This window comes from Solea solea, chromosome 8 (assembly GCF_958295425.1).
Source record: "Solea solea chromosome 8, fSolSol10.1, whole genome shotgun sequence".
NCBI lineage: Eukaryota > Metazoa > Chordata > Actinopteri > Pleuronectiformes > Soleidae > Solea > Solea solea.
The window spans coordinates 4,322,572-4,338,697 of NC_081141.1; the positions used below are offsets into that span (position 1 = coordinate 4,322,572).

A 16,126-nucleotide genomic window follows, 5' to 3' on the forward strand; every position below is an offset into this window, starting at 1 on the left:
GTAGGGCAGGGAGAGAAGAGACAATAATGTTGAGGGCCAAACCAATGGGCTGCACCAAATTCTGCTCAATATTAATTTCATCTCTTTATAATAATCAGTAAATTGTATTGTTTTGGTGTATATAGCGCACAATTAATGGCAAGACACACTTTATTGGATCAATTATTTCTCTATTGAAAATATGACGTTGGTGGCACCGTTATTTACGCTTACTTTCTAATTTCTAATTAACCTCACGCGGGGCCATAGGGCCGGATGTGGTCTGCTGTAGGGTGAATTCAAATCAGTCATTTAAAAGCTTGTCAAAAGACACCTTAACACAAGTTAGTCTTCTAAAACGGACACTTTTCTTTTTTTTCCCTTAACATGAGAAAAACTAAGCAAATAAAAAGTTTCTCTCTCTATCTGGTGGGCGGTCAGAAACAATTGTACTGACTTCACAACAGTAAACACGTGTGTTACACATACACACACACACACACACATACAAGTTTAATTTATGAAGTAAAAATAGAAGAGGCACTTCATCGGAAAAAAAAAACAACCGGTTTATTATCCTAATTGTTATCAGAGGACAGCTATCAATTTTCACTTTTTACAATATATTACTGTCATTTCACTGTTTTATACTTTTGTTTTATATATAATTAACTTCCAAATAAATGTGTACATGCTTTTTGGGACTGACGATGCCTGGTCAGAAAAGAGGAAAAAAAAGGCACATGATTGCTCCTGTCCACAGTAAGCAATTCAGTCCAAAGAAACAAAGTTGACGTGTGTGTGTGTGTGTGTGTGTGATTGTGGGTGAAATATCTTCTGACCGATGACGGGCAGCTCCTTTGAAGCCTGTTCCATGACTTGCCAGGGCAGCACAATATGTCCAAAAAGCAATTTTCCAAATCACAGCCCCAAGTAAATCAGTTTGATGTGGCATTTGACAGCAATTACATCTTTTGATTTGCTTAGACGCACTCAGAAAAAAAAAGAAATAAAAAAAACAACAACAAAGAAACAAAATTCACACACACACTCTCCCATTTTTTTATCCACATGTCTAGTTTTACAGTATAAACAAAAGAACCACCTTTACACGCTGCACTCAGGTGTTTCCTTACTCTATTCTATACAAGTGCCATCTCAACGTAAGGTTCTTCCTGCTCGTCTTCAGCACTGTTTGAAGATCTGTGGCCTGAGAAAGCACAGCGTGCGGTGAAAGTCTGTGGTGGGAAATACCACAACACCAGCAACACCAGTCCTTGCTCCTCTCTGAAGTCCCCACAGTTTGAGCTCCAAATGGAACTTCAAACAGTGCCCAAACTGTTCTCCGGCTTCAGTGTCTGGGATGCTTAATCCAATTTCGTATCATCCACTTTTGGCCGGAGCATCTCTGGACCACCAGGCGAAGGCCAAAGTTGGCATCTTTGGACATTTCTACCTCCAAGCATCGACCGGTGTCCCTGCTGATGATCGGACCGTTCTGCCAAAGAAACGCGCGTGAATATTAAGTCGTTTGCAAAATAACCTTTAAAAGAAACAGATGGTCAAGTCATTCACAGAAAAACGGAATGCCTGTTGCTATGACATCAGTAGGACCCAGGGGAATTCATTTCTCCTTCTTTGTCAGCTTATTTTTCTGCAATTTCTGGTGCAAAAGAAATGATTTCTGGTCGAAAATTGGGGGGTTGTTTTCTTTTCCTTCGACCTGTTTTAGTTTTGGCGCATTAGTGGCATTTAAATTCATTTTTACCTGTGTGAAGTCCCATAGCCTCTGGGACCCCCGTGAAATCGCGTCACATTTTTTCAGACTGGGAGTGCGTCCCCTGCCGTCATCGATGAGGCATTTCGTGTCGGGCAAGAAGGTGGTCGACCCCAGAGGTCCCAGCTGGAGAAGCCCCTCGGTAGAGTAGCGGGCGAGCTGCAACACAGAGACAACTAATGCACATCAGCCTTCACAAAGAAAGCACAACCTTTTAAACGTGCTACAGTGTAGTAGAGAGACCGTGGTAGTAGCTAAAGATGGAGCGAGGTGAGGGATTGATTTTAAGAAGCGTCGATAAAAGACTTCCATCTGGACACCTACCCTGTGTGACTGTGTGGATTTGTTTTGGTTGGGATGTTAACACATGTCCTTGTTGCATACATGATGGCAGTCATTTATTTTAAGATGACCTGGTCGGCACGTGAGTCTCTTTGAAACCACATAATTCTATGTGTATTCCTGTGTTTAAAAAGAAAGATACAATTAAACAGCCGAGTCTGAAATGCTAACTGTGTGATTACTCGTTAACGTGGTCATTAAAAGAAAAGCAAACTTTTAATCGCCTAACTCTAACTCATCTAGATTCAATTAGTTCATTTTTCTTTTTATCTATCGACAGACGAGGGAAACGTGTCGTGTCAGCTTCAAAGACCATTTTAATTACTTAGTCACTAAAATTTAAAGATCACAGAAACTAACAGGTTTAGCAGAGCTGGTCCATCATAATTATTATTATTTTAAAGGGTTAGATAAAGGCCAATGTATTGTTTCTGCATCTGTGAATCCACTGTAGGTGTGTGTGCTGTAAATAGTGTCCTCCACATTTCTTCTATGATAAAGCACAAGTCAGAATTGACTAAAAACGTCTACATTTTCTCATTTATTTAGACGTTTCTGAGTTTCTCATTACATTGTTGCCGGGTAGAGTATCTTCAGTGCCCTGCTCGTCAACGTCACAGCATTTTCTCCAACGCTAAAACTTGATCCCTCGCTGTTTAACCCAGCACATAAAAAGGCCCTGCGATGATACGTATCTATTACGTAAGGGCACAACATTTAATATTAATCAGACGGATTAGAGGCTATGAAAAACGAGACGTGAGACGGAGCGGTCCATCTCCAGCTCTGAGGGGGAGCAACACACACACACACGCACACGCAGTAATCAATGTAACACAGTGCCTTTGTACCCAGACTCGTTGTGAACAATGCATCTTCTACAGCTTTATTGATGTGAAAATATGCCATATTGTTTTCCTTAGAACAGCACATGCAGAAAATGTCTTTTAGCCCATTATAAAAGCAGGCCCTTTGTAATTGTCATGTACACAAACTGGTTATTGTGTTATACTGATTTATTTATAATCAGCGTTCAAGCGCCTGTGATGGATATTTATAACTTTGTGAGGAAGGGAGGGTTTTCAAGGGGGAAAAACAAAAAGAGAGAGAGAGCCTGGAGTTTATAATTCGTTTTTTTTTTTTTTTGGAAAGTGTTCCACTTGGAACACTTTGTGTGTCACATTTTTCTAATTCCCAAACACACAATGTGGTGATCGTGTGCTAGAAGTCTAAAGGAAGGACCTTATCATTCTCAATAATACCTGGTTCCAGCTCAGTCAGGCAGCTCTTTATATGCTAATACATAAAAAAAAAGTGGTACTACAACAAATAATTAAAGCCACGAAAAATCATTCTGCCAAGCCAATTAACCTGAGCCTCATGCAGAGACATTAGGCACTCCATTAGTTTCCTGCCATTGTAAAAGTTTGTTAAATCCACTTTGGAGGTCAAGCTACTCGCAAGTGTGTTAATGAGCTCGTCCATGGTGCAATGCTGTTGTGACAAGTTGTGGTTTTTTATACTCTACTGGGGTTCCAACCTTTGCAATGTTACAGTATCTATGGGAGACTGTTTTGTTGAGGTATTCCAATCAAAACAATAACATCAGGCACATTTTTCAGCCATCATAGTGAAAATAAGATTATTACAAATAAACTCATCATTTATTCTGCCTTGGCATCTCAGAGTCTGCTACGTGTTTGCAGGTGATTTCTTTCTCTTTATTGCTCAATAATAACTTAAATAATCTTAATTGAATGCATTCATTTCTGTCGCTCCTTCGTGTGTCAGAGCATCACTGCTGCTCCTGGTGTTGTTCCTAGCACAGTATGAATCATTCAGGAGGTTTAAACCAGGTGCCAAATTATCAACTGCGGTCCTCTCCCCTCCTCTCCTCTGCAGAACAAATGCATCAGGCCATTAAAAAAGTTGTCTCATATTCCTCATCATCTTGGACAGAGACTGCAAACTGAGCTACTGCTAGATTCTCTAACAACCTACAGTATCACAGGGATTTTAGCTTGTGCCAAATTATCCGCAGAAGTCCCCAAAACCCAATAGTTATTAAGTCCGAAAATCTGTGGTGGTGAACACGGGGGGCTGAGCCGACACGAACAAATGTTCAACTTGCTTTTCTGAAAACTTCATCCAATTTAATTATAAAGTTAAAATGGACAGGATCTAAAAAGTGAACTTTAAATATATACTGTTCAAAATTCAGATTTAACATGCAAAATTTTGTTTTTCTTAGTTTTAAATTGTCAATACACTAGTTTAACATGCAGTAAATTGTAAATAACTGCCAGATAATGGAAGTTATTCTGTAAAACTGGGCAAAAGCACTTGCTCACAGGACATTTTTTGGCTCTTTTATGGTTCAAATGTTGAGGTAAGGCAGTGTTTGACTATTTCTGGCAAACAACCAAAATTCCTAAACCCAACGTGCTATTTACAACCAATTAAAAGTGACATTAACTTGGATTAAAATGGTGGATTGTGAAACGTTATAGTGTTAAGATATTCTAATGGGAAATAACTATTAAATATTAATATTAATATACTATCTCCTATTAGTAACATATTAATAAGTCTGTTATCAGAGTCTGCACAACAACACCATGTGCACCTGAATGCACCACACTGGGCACTGGGAGTGGAGCCAAAAAAGAAAATAGTGCAAGTCTGTCTAAGCCTGAGTGGCCTATTTATAGTATATTCACCTTCAGCCACCCTTTTACAGCGCTGCACATTCATTAACCAACAAAGAAAATGCAACATTTACTTTAATGCACTTCTGCTCAGTGTGTGTGTACATGTAATAGTTTCTAACTCCTACATTACACTGTCGGACAAAGGTGAGGCGGCATTAGCCATGACTGACTTCCGCGTCCACTGCTGGCGGAGAGAAAACCTCATTCTTCAGAGGCACAATGAAGATTTATTCAGACCAATTATACTTTTTCAATAAGTAAAAGGAGCAGTGGTAAAAAGGAATGCAAAAATCACAGTGTGCCGTTAAATTGAATTTGGCCTGCTGGCGGTTATATCGGTCATCACTGTAATCTAATAATACAAAGACAGAAAATTCATCTCCATTTGTTTATTCTCCCTGGAGTGCAGGATTATAGGAGTCAGTGAAGCTTTAAATTATATCAAAGGCTTACACTAGAGGAGAGGGCCGGCGATCTTTCTGTGTCCTTGTAATAACACTGCTTCATGCAACAGATAATGGCAATCACTCAGTATTAACACGTGCAGAAAAGGTGGCGCATTTAAGCGCAATAATGATGCAAAAACAGGACACCAGGCTGTGTCCTGCTCTGACCTGAGAGGACATGCCGTGGCACGGGTAAAGGATGGCTTTATCATCGTCCTCAGAGCCCTGGTCCAGGCAGTATCCACTGGCTTTGCTGTTCCTCACCTGAAAGACAGCACAGAGACACTGGTACTACATCTGAGAGAGAGAGAGACCAGGAGCATGGCTATTTGGACTTAAAGGCAGATTACTGTATGTAAAGGGAACTGTAGTGCTTAACGATTAAATATACAGTAAACAAACGTCTCTTACATTCAAAGATCACACATTTAACACTGATTTAGCCCATGCTGAACACAGGAAGGGATTCATTGTATGTCAATAACACAAAAATAACATTCTACTGTTCAAAAACCCGATAGTTCAACAAATACTTGCGTCTGTATACACACAAACACTCCCTCGGTCAGGTCTGATAGTTTTGCTCGACAGACGTAGTCTGGGTCTCTTCATAAACAACAGACGGAGGCAGGAGAACAAAACAAAACCACCAAAGGTTACACACTGCAGCTTTGATTACCACGGATTACCAAGGGAGCAGTGAGCAATTTCATTGTAGTGGGCTGAGAATAGACTGGAGCGGGGAATAATAATCAGCGGAGCAGTCTGTGATGGTTTTGTCTGTGTGTGTGTGTGTGTGTGTGTGTGGGGGGGGGGGGGGGGGTAATAACACTGGGATATAAAAAGCCACACCAACATTCAGCCCAAGTTACATCCTGTAGTTTAACTCTAATTTGCTTCAACTCGGCAATTGAAGGTTCTATCCCCTAAGTACAAGTTTGTACCTAGAGATAAGCTAAATAAGCTTTCCTCATTTTATCCCTGTGTGCATGTTTCACTGCCTCCTGTCCCGTTCATAAAGAGAAGCCTTCTATCGTCTCAGAGGAACGGTTAGACCTTAAAATGACTTATTATGAATAATATTATAAGGCAGTGGCCAGTCTCAGTTCTGCCTCTTCCGTTCCTCCAGGCCTCCAGATGGAGGTGTGCACTGAGCGTGAGCTCCAGCTCTGTGGGATGTCAATGCTTATGGCTTCATTTCCAGGTTGTGACACATCTGTCATGTGTTGTTGTCAGCGGGAGGTTCCACATGGCTGACCTGGTCAGCACTGACGGATGAGACTCACTTCTACTGTCGTAACGTTCACCCAGTTTGTCAGCAGATTGGAAATAGTTAAACAGGTGGCTTAACGCGTGGTTGTTTATTTCCTATGTGTTTTATGTTTTCAATTGTACAAAGAAAAAGAGAAAAAAAAGAACAAAAAAAAAGAAAAGAGCATTCAGTCTGTCATAATCCTTTACATTATCTTCTCCCACTGTTCCAAGCCCCGAAACAAATGAGATGGGAAAGAAAACTAACAAGTGTTTATAATTAAAACTCACTTTGAGGATGCTGTGTGGTGACGCTGCGTTGTTAAAACAATAAGATACTAAACTTACTTCCTGTGTCAAGTTACAGACACAATGCACAATTCATAAATTAATAGGATTTCACTAACGGTAAACGGTATCACATTAACACATCTTCGCTCTGTAATTGAATTGTAGACGAGAACATAAGCCAAATTAACATACAAAGGTATTTCAAGGGATCCTGTAAAGCGACGGTCTTTCTCACCTCGCCGTATGTAATAGTGTTGTTATAGATCCGCATCTCCGGGTAGACGTGATCAAGGTACCAGCGGAAACTCCGACACTGCAGCTTCTTCCTCAAGGCCAAGCGCTCCGAGACGTCCCCGAAATCAACTCCTGGGTTCTGTTAGCAAACAAAGACAAAGTAAAAACCCTTAACCAGTGGGAGTTTTACTTGAGAGCCAACAGGGATGCATACAGCTGCAGGAGAATTGGAAAACACACCAGCTTTGAGGTACTTAACCCTGAGAACACAGAGCATTTTGGCTGCTTTTTTTCCATTACTAGGTTTAAACATACAGAGGCCGTAAGAATGTGCAATATATGGAGTGTCTTATATCGTTTTTTTCAGCACAACCTAGACAATCTGATAAAAAAAATATATATTTTCACCAAGTATATGAACACACCTGAGCAAAAAGTACTCGAAATCTTTAGTCCAAAGTTCGCTTGGCTCGTTTTTATGAACCAAAATGAGAGAAAAAACAAAAACAAAACATCTACTTTGTGACTTCTGCACAATTATTGCTAATTTATAGCACAACTAAAAAAAAATTATATAAAATGAATCATAACTTTGACACAAAGCATTTATTTAAAGCCTGACCTATAAACACACACCTGCAGGATGTCCATATAAGGAGTTGTGTATTATTCCCACGGTGTTTTTATCATGGGTGCACCTGCAGCATAGATCTGTGCCACGTGAGCACCAAGGGTTAAAGGATGCAACAAGCATTAGATAGATGAGAGATGATTGGTGCTGAGGTAAATTCTAATTATGAGCCCTCACAGTCCTGTATGCTTTATGGTGGTGGCTTCTCTGATTGTTTGGAAGGAATGAAGGAATTTTTTATAGCTGCCACGATTACTACATATACATACATATATGTATATATGTATATATATATATATATATATATATATATATATACATATATACACATACACATATATATATACACATACATACATATATATATATATATATATATACATATACTAACACACACACACAAAGTGACAGAGAGAAAGAGATGCAAGTTTACAAGCAAAGCTTTGTAGTCAGTTTTTTCTCTCTATTGGAATTTAAAGCCAGCTGTCGAACTTGCTGTAATTGTCGATTTAAAAGACATTTTTGGGACGGTGGTGTTGGTGTGTGTGTGTTGGGATTTTAATTTCACTGAGATGCTGTTTAGAATTGGATGCGGGGCCCAGACGCTGTGGAGCGCCATGAAGTCTTCGCTCACCGACGTAATTGTTCGCTCTGCGGGGAACTTCAATAACAAGAATCTGTGATTGTGTGTATGAGCAGATTGGGGATGGGGGGTAGATGGAATAATCGTTGCGTTAGATCTTTGCACTGTACACAAAATAACTCTCCACTGTCAGACAGCTGGGGCAATAATGGGCCGCGCTGCTGTGTTTGTAATTACACCAGAGAAGGGATGTGGTCCGACTGGCTAGTTTGTCAAACACACACACACACACGCTGGTTTCAGCCTTTCCCCAGTAGGCATCTCTGACTTGCACTTCCTGTAGAACATTCATTAAACGAGGTGTGACAACATGGCAACATCATTTTGGTGAGAATCTCTGTGTGTTCTTTTGGACGTTTGCTGTCTCTTGTGACGTCCTTCTCTGACAGTCAATCATTCCCCTTGGCTGAAGAGGCAATTAGGATTCAACATTAAACTCTTAATTAACAAAAGTAGCTCTATTATTTTGCAACTCATCTCAAAAGACCCTTGAAAGCAATTAAGCTCAACTGATGTGTACAGAATTAAACTAATTAGACACAAGACTCCTCTCCTTCACTTGATGTACCTCTCTTATCTGTTGGGAGTGAGACGGCACCGCTTCCTCACTTTGCCTTTGCTCTGCTGCCGGTACGAAGGTCAAGTGAGATGAAATCGGAATTCTCAATTTCTATTGACCAGCGTCTGTGCAGTACTGAGCTACGTGTCTGAATGAGAATGGAGCAGGGAAGAGGCGGTGGGGTCAAAGAGAGCTCAGGGCATAACCTGAAAACTGAAGGCTGAAAAAAAACTTACATTCATGGGGATATTCCAGGCCATGTAGACGTGGGATTTGTATTCATCCATCCACACCTCAGCAGCACGCAGGGCATTACGCTTAGCGTAGTAATCTATGTCGTTGTTGTAGGGCTTCTTGGTGCGTTCGATGTGGGCCACTCTGGCACAGGGAAGGACTTCCATACTTCCTCCACACTGCCACACCTAGAGAGCAGGGAAATTCAATCAAATGTGAACTAGTTGACAGATAAATGAATGCTAGAAGAATGTATGGTTCATTTCCAATGTCTGATTTTGATGGTGGAACCCAAAAAGAACACAGATAATTAGTGATAATAGTTTAACAGGTAAATAGTGTTGGTCTAGGTAAGAGGTTGAAGCTTCGTCTGAGCACTGTGTCCAGAGAACGGCGCCGAGGGAGAGTCGAGAGGGAAATGAAGTCCTGGAGGGGAGTTTCAAAGCTGTGCCGTCTGGGTGCAGAGATGACGCAGGTGTGAGTGATGACAGAGGACAGTTTGGGAATGTGCAACCAGACTCTACGCCCTGGCAGAGTGTTGAAGGGACAACCAGATATTTGTAGGCAGAGCTTAATGAGGATGCATGGCAGCTGGTGACCTGACTCCTGCACACCTGACTCTACTTCTGCAATCACACACAGAAGGAAGGAGGAAGGAGAGAGAGAGAGGAGCAGAGGCCCTGACCTGTCTTTCCATGTTTGCCTGAGGCGTTCACTATTCCTTATTTAATGCTCACTTGTGCAATGGGCTTTGAGTTGGCCTCATCTTCCATAGGCCCACCAAGTTGTTAATGAGGGCCCTTAGCATCCTGTTGATGCATCATACAGCTCTAAGCATTTTTAGTATCCAGATGTGAGGCACTGAGTCATGCCGTGCACCGGTTGGTGTTTCCTGGTCTCACAGTCCTTTGGGACTGCCCCGTGAACCAGAAGTGAATGCTGGTGTTACTGCCAATTCCTTTCTGGGCTCTGCTCATGTGAACCATGTGCTACTCATCCTAGCGGCAAATGACGCCTGATAGGAGCTTCCGTGTTGTGCTAAGGCAGGTGAGAGGAGTCCGTGTTCCTCCAGGATTTCAACTTTGTTACGATCATATCTCTTGGTTCAGCTGACCTTGTGCCGATGGCTGCCCATCGCTGAAGCATCTTTGTACCACTAATGAGCCACAGTGTACCTCACCAATCTCTAATTGTGATATTAAGTTCCTCTTGGGACATGAGAACTTTGAGTTAGCAGTTGTTTCTTCCCATTTTCTTTGACCTGTGAGAAGATGCTGGATTACCCGCTGACGGGGAGAACAGGGCCCTCGGTTGAACCGGATTCTGAACCAGTGACTGTTTTACTGTGAGGCAGCTATTCTAGCCACTGCACCACCCCTTTTCTTACTCTTTAAATGGTAATCGTATAGTTCTTAATACCTTACAGCTTACAATTATGAGATATTTGGACCCAGACACCATCCTATTGGGACCTGGACCCTTTTCCATAAACTAATGGAAACTGCCATGTGTTGACAATGTTTTTGTATTTTGTATCAGCTTTTCTAATCTTTAGAGGTCCGGGATATACAGACCAGTTACATGTTACAACAGCCAGTCATATCTGATAAGTTCAGCATGCAAAATCACCAGCTCTTTTCCCCAAACTTCTCCTTTCAGCTAGTCTTTCCTTGACATGGCTCCTGACTCCATGCTACAAAGTAGGTTGTTACAGTTCATTGTTTTGTGCTGAGGCAAGCGAGTGTGATAAATTGCTCTGTAAACCGATGAACCATAAATAAAAAGACCTCAGAGAATTGCCTATGACAACCAGAAATCTCTGATGATATTGTGCTGTGTGTGTACGGCATAAGGGATGATATATAAAGCCAAGGACTGAATATATGTCCTCTTGAGAAGCACGGCACCTTGACTGATTGTCAGCTGAGGGACGGTGTGACACCCAACAAATATACTCAAATAAAACAAAATGGCAGGCAGTCACTTGGTACTAAAACTGTTCTTTTTTGGAGTACAGCAAGACATTAGTATTTTAAAAATTGGGAGAAAGTGGCCCAGCAGTTAGACACTTGTGCACTGCCATCAGAATGCCACGCAGCATATGGTAATGCTCTTCCAGACGTACAAACTGCAGAGCCTCCACCACCCACAGTCTCGTAATGATGATCACCACAGTGCGTAACAGATGTTCCGATCCATTACATTTTCACTGAACCAAAACTGGCAACCCCCTGCATGGTGTTAAAAGACAAGTCTGCTTTAAATCTGTTTTCTCTATCGTGGCAGAGGCGGGGTGAAGACTATTTGAAGTTGACCATGTTTAGAAAACCAGTTTCTGGTTTGAAACGATCCTCCTGTAGTTTTGTTCACTTCGCCTGATTACATGAACACATTGTGAACATATGGATCTCCTATTCCATTTTTGTAGTTATGTAATAACTATCCAAAAACAGCATGGATCTTTTTCTGTCTCGTTTGTTCGTCCGAATCTTTTTTTGGCTTACGATGTAAACTGAACCAGACTCCTGTACCAAACAGCAAGAACACATCTAGGATCTAGGAACAGTCACTTTACTTACAAATGTGTCCGTTAAATGTCTGTTGAATTAGTCCGACTTCTACTATAGTAACAAAATGATTATGACATATTCTGTGTCCTTTATTCACCTGCATGTTAAACAAGCAATGACAGAACTTTGATTGAAATGCTCTGAAGATTAATAGAGAACTTAAAGTATCAATCTTTGTGGGATGATAAATCAAAAAACATACAAAAATTGCTTTCTGACTCTCAACTACTCAATTCAATTTTATTTGTATAGCGCCAATTCAAAACATACATTATCTCAAGGTACTTAACATGGTAAGGTTAAGGTAAGATGCCAACAAAACAGTTAAGGTAAGGTAAATTTAATTTCTATAGCATATTTAAAAACAACTTCTGTCACTGTCGCCTCACAACAAGGCTACCGGCTTGCATCCCAACACTCCAATAGATTGGTAGACAATGAGATTGAAAGATTAAACTCAATAAAAACATTACTTTAAAACTTGTGAACTTCCTGGTGCAGGGAGGCATATGTGGGATTGCCCTGCCTAAAATTAGACGACTGTGCCCATGATGATCGTAATGAAGGAACAGGGAAAGATTGTTTATGTGTGCTGAATCATTTTTGGATCCCAATGAGCTCTGCAGCACACACAAACTGTGGATACACACATGATACCCCATTATATATCTAATCTGATAACTAATAACTAAGTCTTTACACAATAACAGTGGAAACATAACTTGGTTTCATTTCAGTTTTGCTATGTGCTGTGTGCGTCAGGCTAAAGCCCAGCATTTGGTGAGAAAAGCCGAATGAAATCACTCGTGTACGCTGCATAAACCCGTGGTCCTGTGGGCAGACGAGACGGGCTGAATCAGCACACCTTGGGCTATGTAGCCAAGTGTGGATTATTCATGGAAGGAGACACGATTCCACTGTTTGCTCAAGTCCAATTTATCATAATTGCAGGAGTTGCATATTTCTCTAATGCTCACAGGTCTTTAATTGAACGGCAATAAAGGCACTTGAGGGATATGTTTCCGTGAAACACCGTGATGTCTCTTCTGTGTCAGAGGTGGAGTAGTTTACCAGTTAAACTACTGACACCACAACTGAGCACTCAGTGTGGGATAAGGCTTTGGTCAAGCTCCACATACCGTATTTAGGACCCAATCGTTTGGGTCCTAAAAATTGCATTTTAACTGGCACAACCCCTTACAGCACAAGGGAGATCAGGGCATGTAGAACGATGTGTGTGTGCTGTAAATGACCACATAACCACACTCAGCCAATCATATCATTGAATTAGGGCCGTAGTGGATGTCTGCATCGCTGAAACATTTCATTGTCAGCATGAGAATAGAGCTCTTGTCTATTTTTTGACCAAAAACCACTTGCGTTTCCCATCAATACAAACAGAGAAAATGATCTTTCATCACAGTTTTGACATTGAAATCTTTCGCATACGCCACAAACACAAACACAACGCGAGTAACAGTAAGAGCACTCTACTGTTTCACTTCCCTGAATCCATTCATGTCTTTCAATTAGGCTTTTATCGTTAAATATTTCAGCAAAAAGAGATGCACACAGCGTCATGAAGATCCTGGCAGTCGGTTGAGTACAGAGGAGTATTTAAAAGTATATTATGGCATTATCCAAGACAAACCGTGCAGCACACACACTCCAGGGAGAGAAGGCGGAGGGAGGGGGGGGAGGCAGGTAAAGAAGATTTTACGAGCTTTGTTGCTGAATGTGCTTTTCCTCAAGAGAAACCGTGGTTGGGGCACTTATGAAGGTGTAAGTGCAGCGCTAACAGTAATTCTTTAGCTCCAATTTCAACACCTTTATAATGCAGCTATTCTTTAGTTTCTTCATTCAGGTTCTTGATTCAAATCTATGGTGCGTGTGTGTACTTGAATTCGTTACCCGTTATCATTAAGTTAAGGGCTAAGTGTTTGAATTGTGGTTAGTTTAAGGCGAGGGTTAGGCATTAAGTGGTTATGATCAAGGTCAGGAATGAGGCTGTCCAAATGAATGGAGGTCAATACACATCCTTAAAAGGATAACTGAGGGAACCTGTGTGTGTGTGTGTGCATTAGTGTGTTAAGTGCCTGTGGATATCTGCACACAGCACAGCTCATGGATAATTGAAAATGGGAACGTGTGTAATTGAAGTTAGCAGTTTGCCCGGGCACTAAAAGCAAATTGAAGATCAATATTTTCTAAAACCACCATTTCCAGAAGGTCAGGAAACATAGTGGCTGAATAAGCTTTGTGTGAAACAGGCTGCAGTTTCTTTTACATTAGGCTTTGTGAGGCGTCGCTAAATAAAAGCGACACATGTCTGTTATGGGTAATAACAGAACGACACATTTTATTTCTCATTTCTCCCCATCAACGACATCAAAACCAATTACCTGTTTCAATGTTGTGGCTGACCAGTGTACACCACGCGCTGTCACAAAGAGTCAACTATAACAAAAACCAAATTAAATTTGATGGCCTACTGCAATATTAGTGTCAAAGGACCATTTTAGATAAAAAAATATTGCCCTGACCTGTACACATCATATTCGACAGACTTCTATCACGCAGTTATCATTGGATTTCACATTATAGCAGTGACAATTGCACATCTGTGCCACTGGAACAACAGTAATGGGTGAGGAAGCTGCAGTCTTCTCAAAGGGCATGATTTTGTATGATCATATGTCACAAATACAGTGTGTTTTATTCTGAGTTGTGCGCAAGAAACTCTTGAGGGCTGTTTCCAACAATGACTGATTGCTTTAGTTTCTACTGCAGGTGTTGACTGTGAGAAAAGAGAAAAGAGACATATAGTTAGAGTGGTAAAGTGCTGTTAAAAGATAGCATGGCTGATTGAACCGAGCTCCTGTGGCTTCTTTCATACATTCTAAGTTGTGTTGTTTGTTTTTTTTACCTGTGGGAGCAGAGCACAACAATCTCTCAGTCTGAAAGCAAACCGCATGTGTTCATCTCAGGCCGTTTACCTTGTATGCCACAATCTGGCCAGCGTAGTGTGACTGATTATGTGCTTTTGTGCAATGTGCAAGTGAGCATGCCAGAGACAAAAACACCAGGAAGTCCTACTTTATCTGCAAAGCAAGCCGTGCTTTATCTGCCACAAGTTGACATTATGCGTGAAGTTTGCTCAGACACCACTTCCAAAATTAGAATAGAATAGAATAGCATGTCTTTGAATTTAAACATTTAAAACAGCTCTCTCAGAGGTACTTCCATCGCTCACACAAACAAAATAAATAATATAAAAACTACAATTTAGTGCATAAGATATTAAAAGTCAAGGGCTATTTCAATGGAAGCAGTGGGATAGCGGGCAGAGAATCTAGTTCTTGGACAGCTGAGGGACAGAAGCTGTTCCTCAGTTCCATGGTGCGTCACTTCAGGGCCCTGTTGGGCCTTCCAAAGGGTAGCAATTTAAACACGGAATGGAAAGAGTGAGTATTGTCACTAATAATTCTGCAGGCCTTGCTGTGACAGCGTGACCTGTAGATGTCTTTCAGGGGGAGTCAATGATATGAATGACCCTCTGGAGAGCTGCCCTGTCTGCCTTCAAACTATTTCCAGACCATGCCAGGATGGAGTAAGTCAGACTGGCAGAGATGTGTTTTTTTTCCCTCAGTATCATGACAATTTATTTAGGTCAAACCTTTGTTTTAGGCTGTGCCTTTAAATATCTGAGGGTTATGGCGACACGAATAAATCTAAAGACCAAACAAGATACATTAAATATGTTCTATTTTCTATCTGGAACTGGAACTCAGGGCTGCTTTCGACCCGTCATAAAATTGCGACCACACCATGAAGAGGCGACACTTAACACGGAGCACTCTGATCGAGTGGTGATGTAATTGCCAATTCACTTTAATTGTGTACATGTTAGTTAATTGCAGGTGGACCGTTTTGTGTGAGCAGCTCCAGACAAACATTAGCCATAAAAAGACATAAAAGCTATTAACAGCAGTAAACAGGTTCCCATGATTAAGGCAACGCAATACAACCAATTAACTGGGAAAATGCACTTTGTAGACTAAATATTTTATGGTGAGCCTTTAAACGGGAGATCTTTGTTACTCATGAATAAACAAAAAAATTAAAATAAATAAAACATCGTCCATCATTATTGTTACCAATATAATTAGAATTTAAAATGCCTCACTAACTGTTGTTTAACATCACTTCCAAGTGATTCTCAATAGATGTTAAGATTTAAATTTTAGATTTACATCAGCAAGCCTGGACACACTGAGTCTGCAATTCTTGGGCATGTTTTCCTGCTCCAAAACACCTGATTGTCACCAAGCTCTGCAAAAACCTGGTAAAACCTAACCCTGACACATGTTTTTAAATCAGGTATGTTGGGTCTACAGAACATCTAAAACATGTCAAGCAGTGGTGGTCTCCAGGACCAGGATTGAGAAACTCTGCTCT

General features: G+C 40.9%; 1 protein-coding gene across 2 annotated transcripts in view; it reads right to left on the reverse strand.

Moving 5' to 3' along the window:
- Positions 1–525: 525 nt before the first annotated feature.
- galnt9 (polypeptide N-acetylgalactosaminyltransferase 9) overlaps positions 526–16,126 on the reverse strand; it is an 80,009-nt gene continuing 64,408 nt past the window's right edge. For both annotated transcript variants that reach the window (XM_058637076.1, XM_058637077.1), the window contains exons 7-11: positions 9,101–9,286; positions 7,033–7,170; positions 5,424–5,519; positions 1,748–1,915; positions 526–1,477 (exon numbers count right to left, since the gene is read on the reverse strand). In XM_058637076.1, the coding sequence (XP_058493059.1) occupies positions 1,331–1,477; positions 1,748–1,915; positions 5,424–5,519; positions 7,033–7,170; positions 9,101–9,286 (735 nt within the window). In that variant the 3' untranslated portion in view covers positions 526–1,330. The remainder of the gene's footprint in view (positions 1,478–1,747; positions 1,916–5,423; positions 5,520–7,032; positions 7,171–9,100; positions 9,287–16,126) is intronic.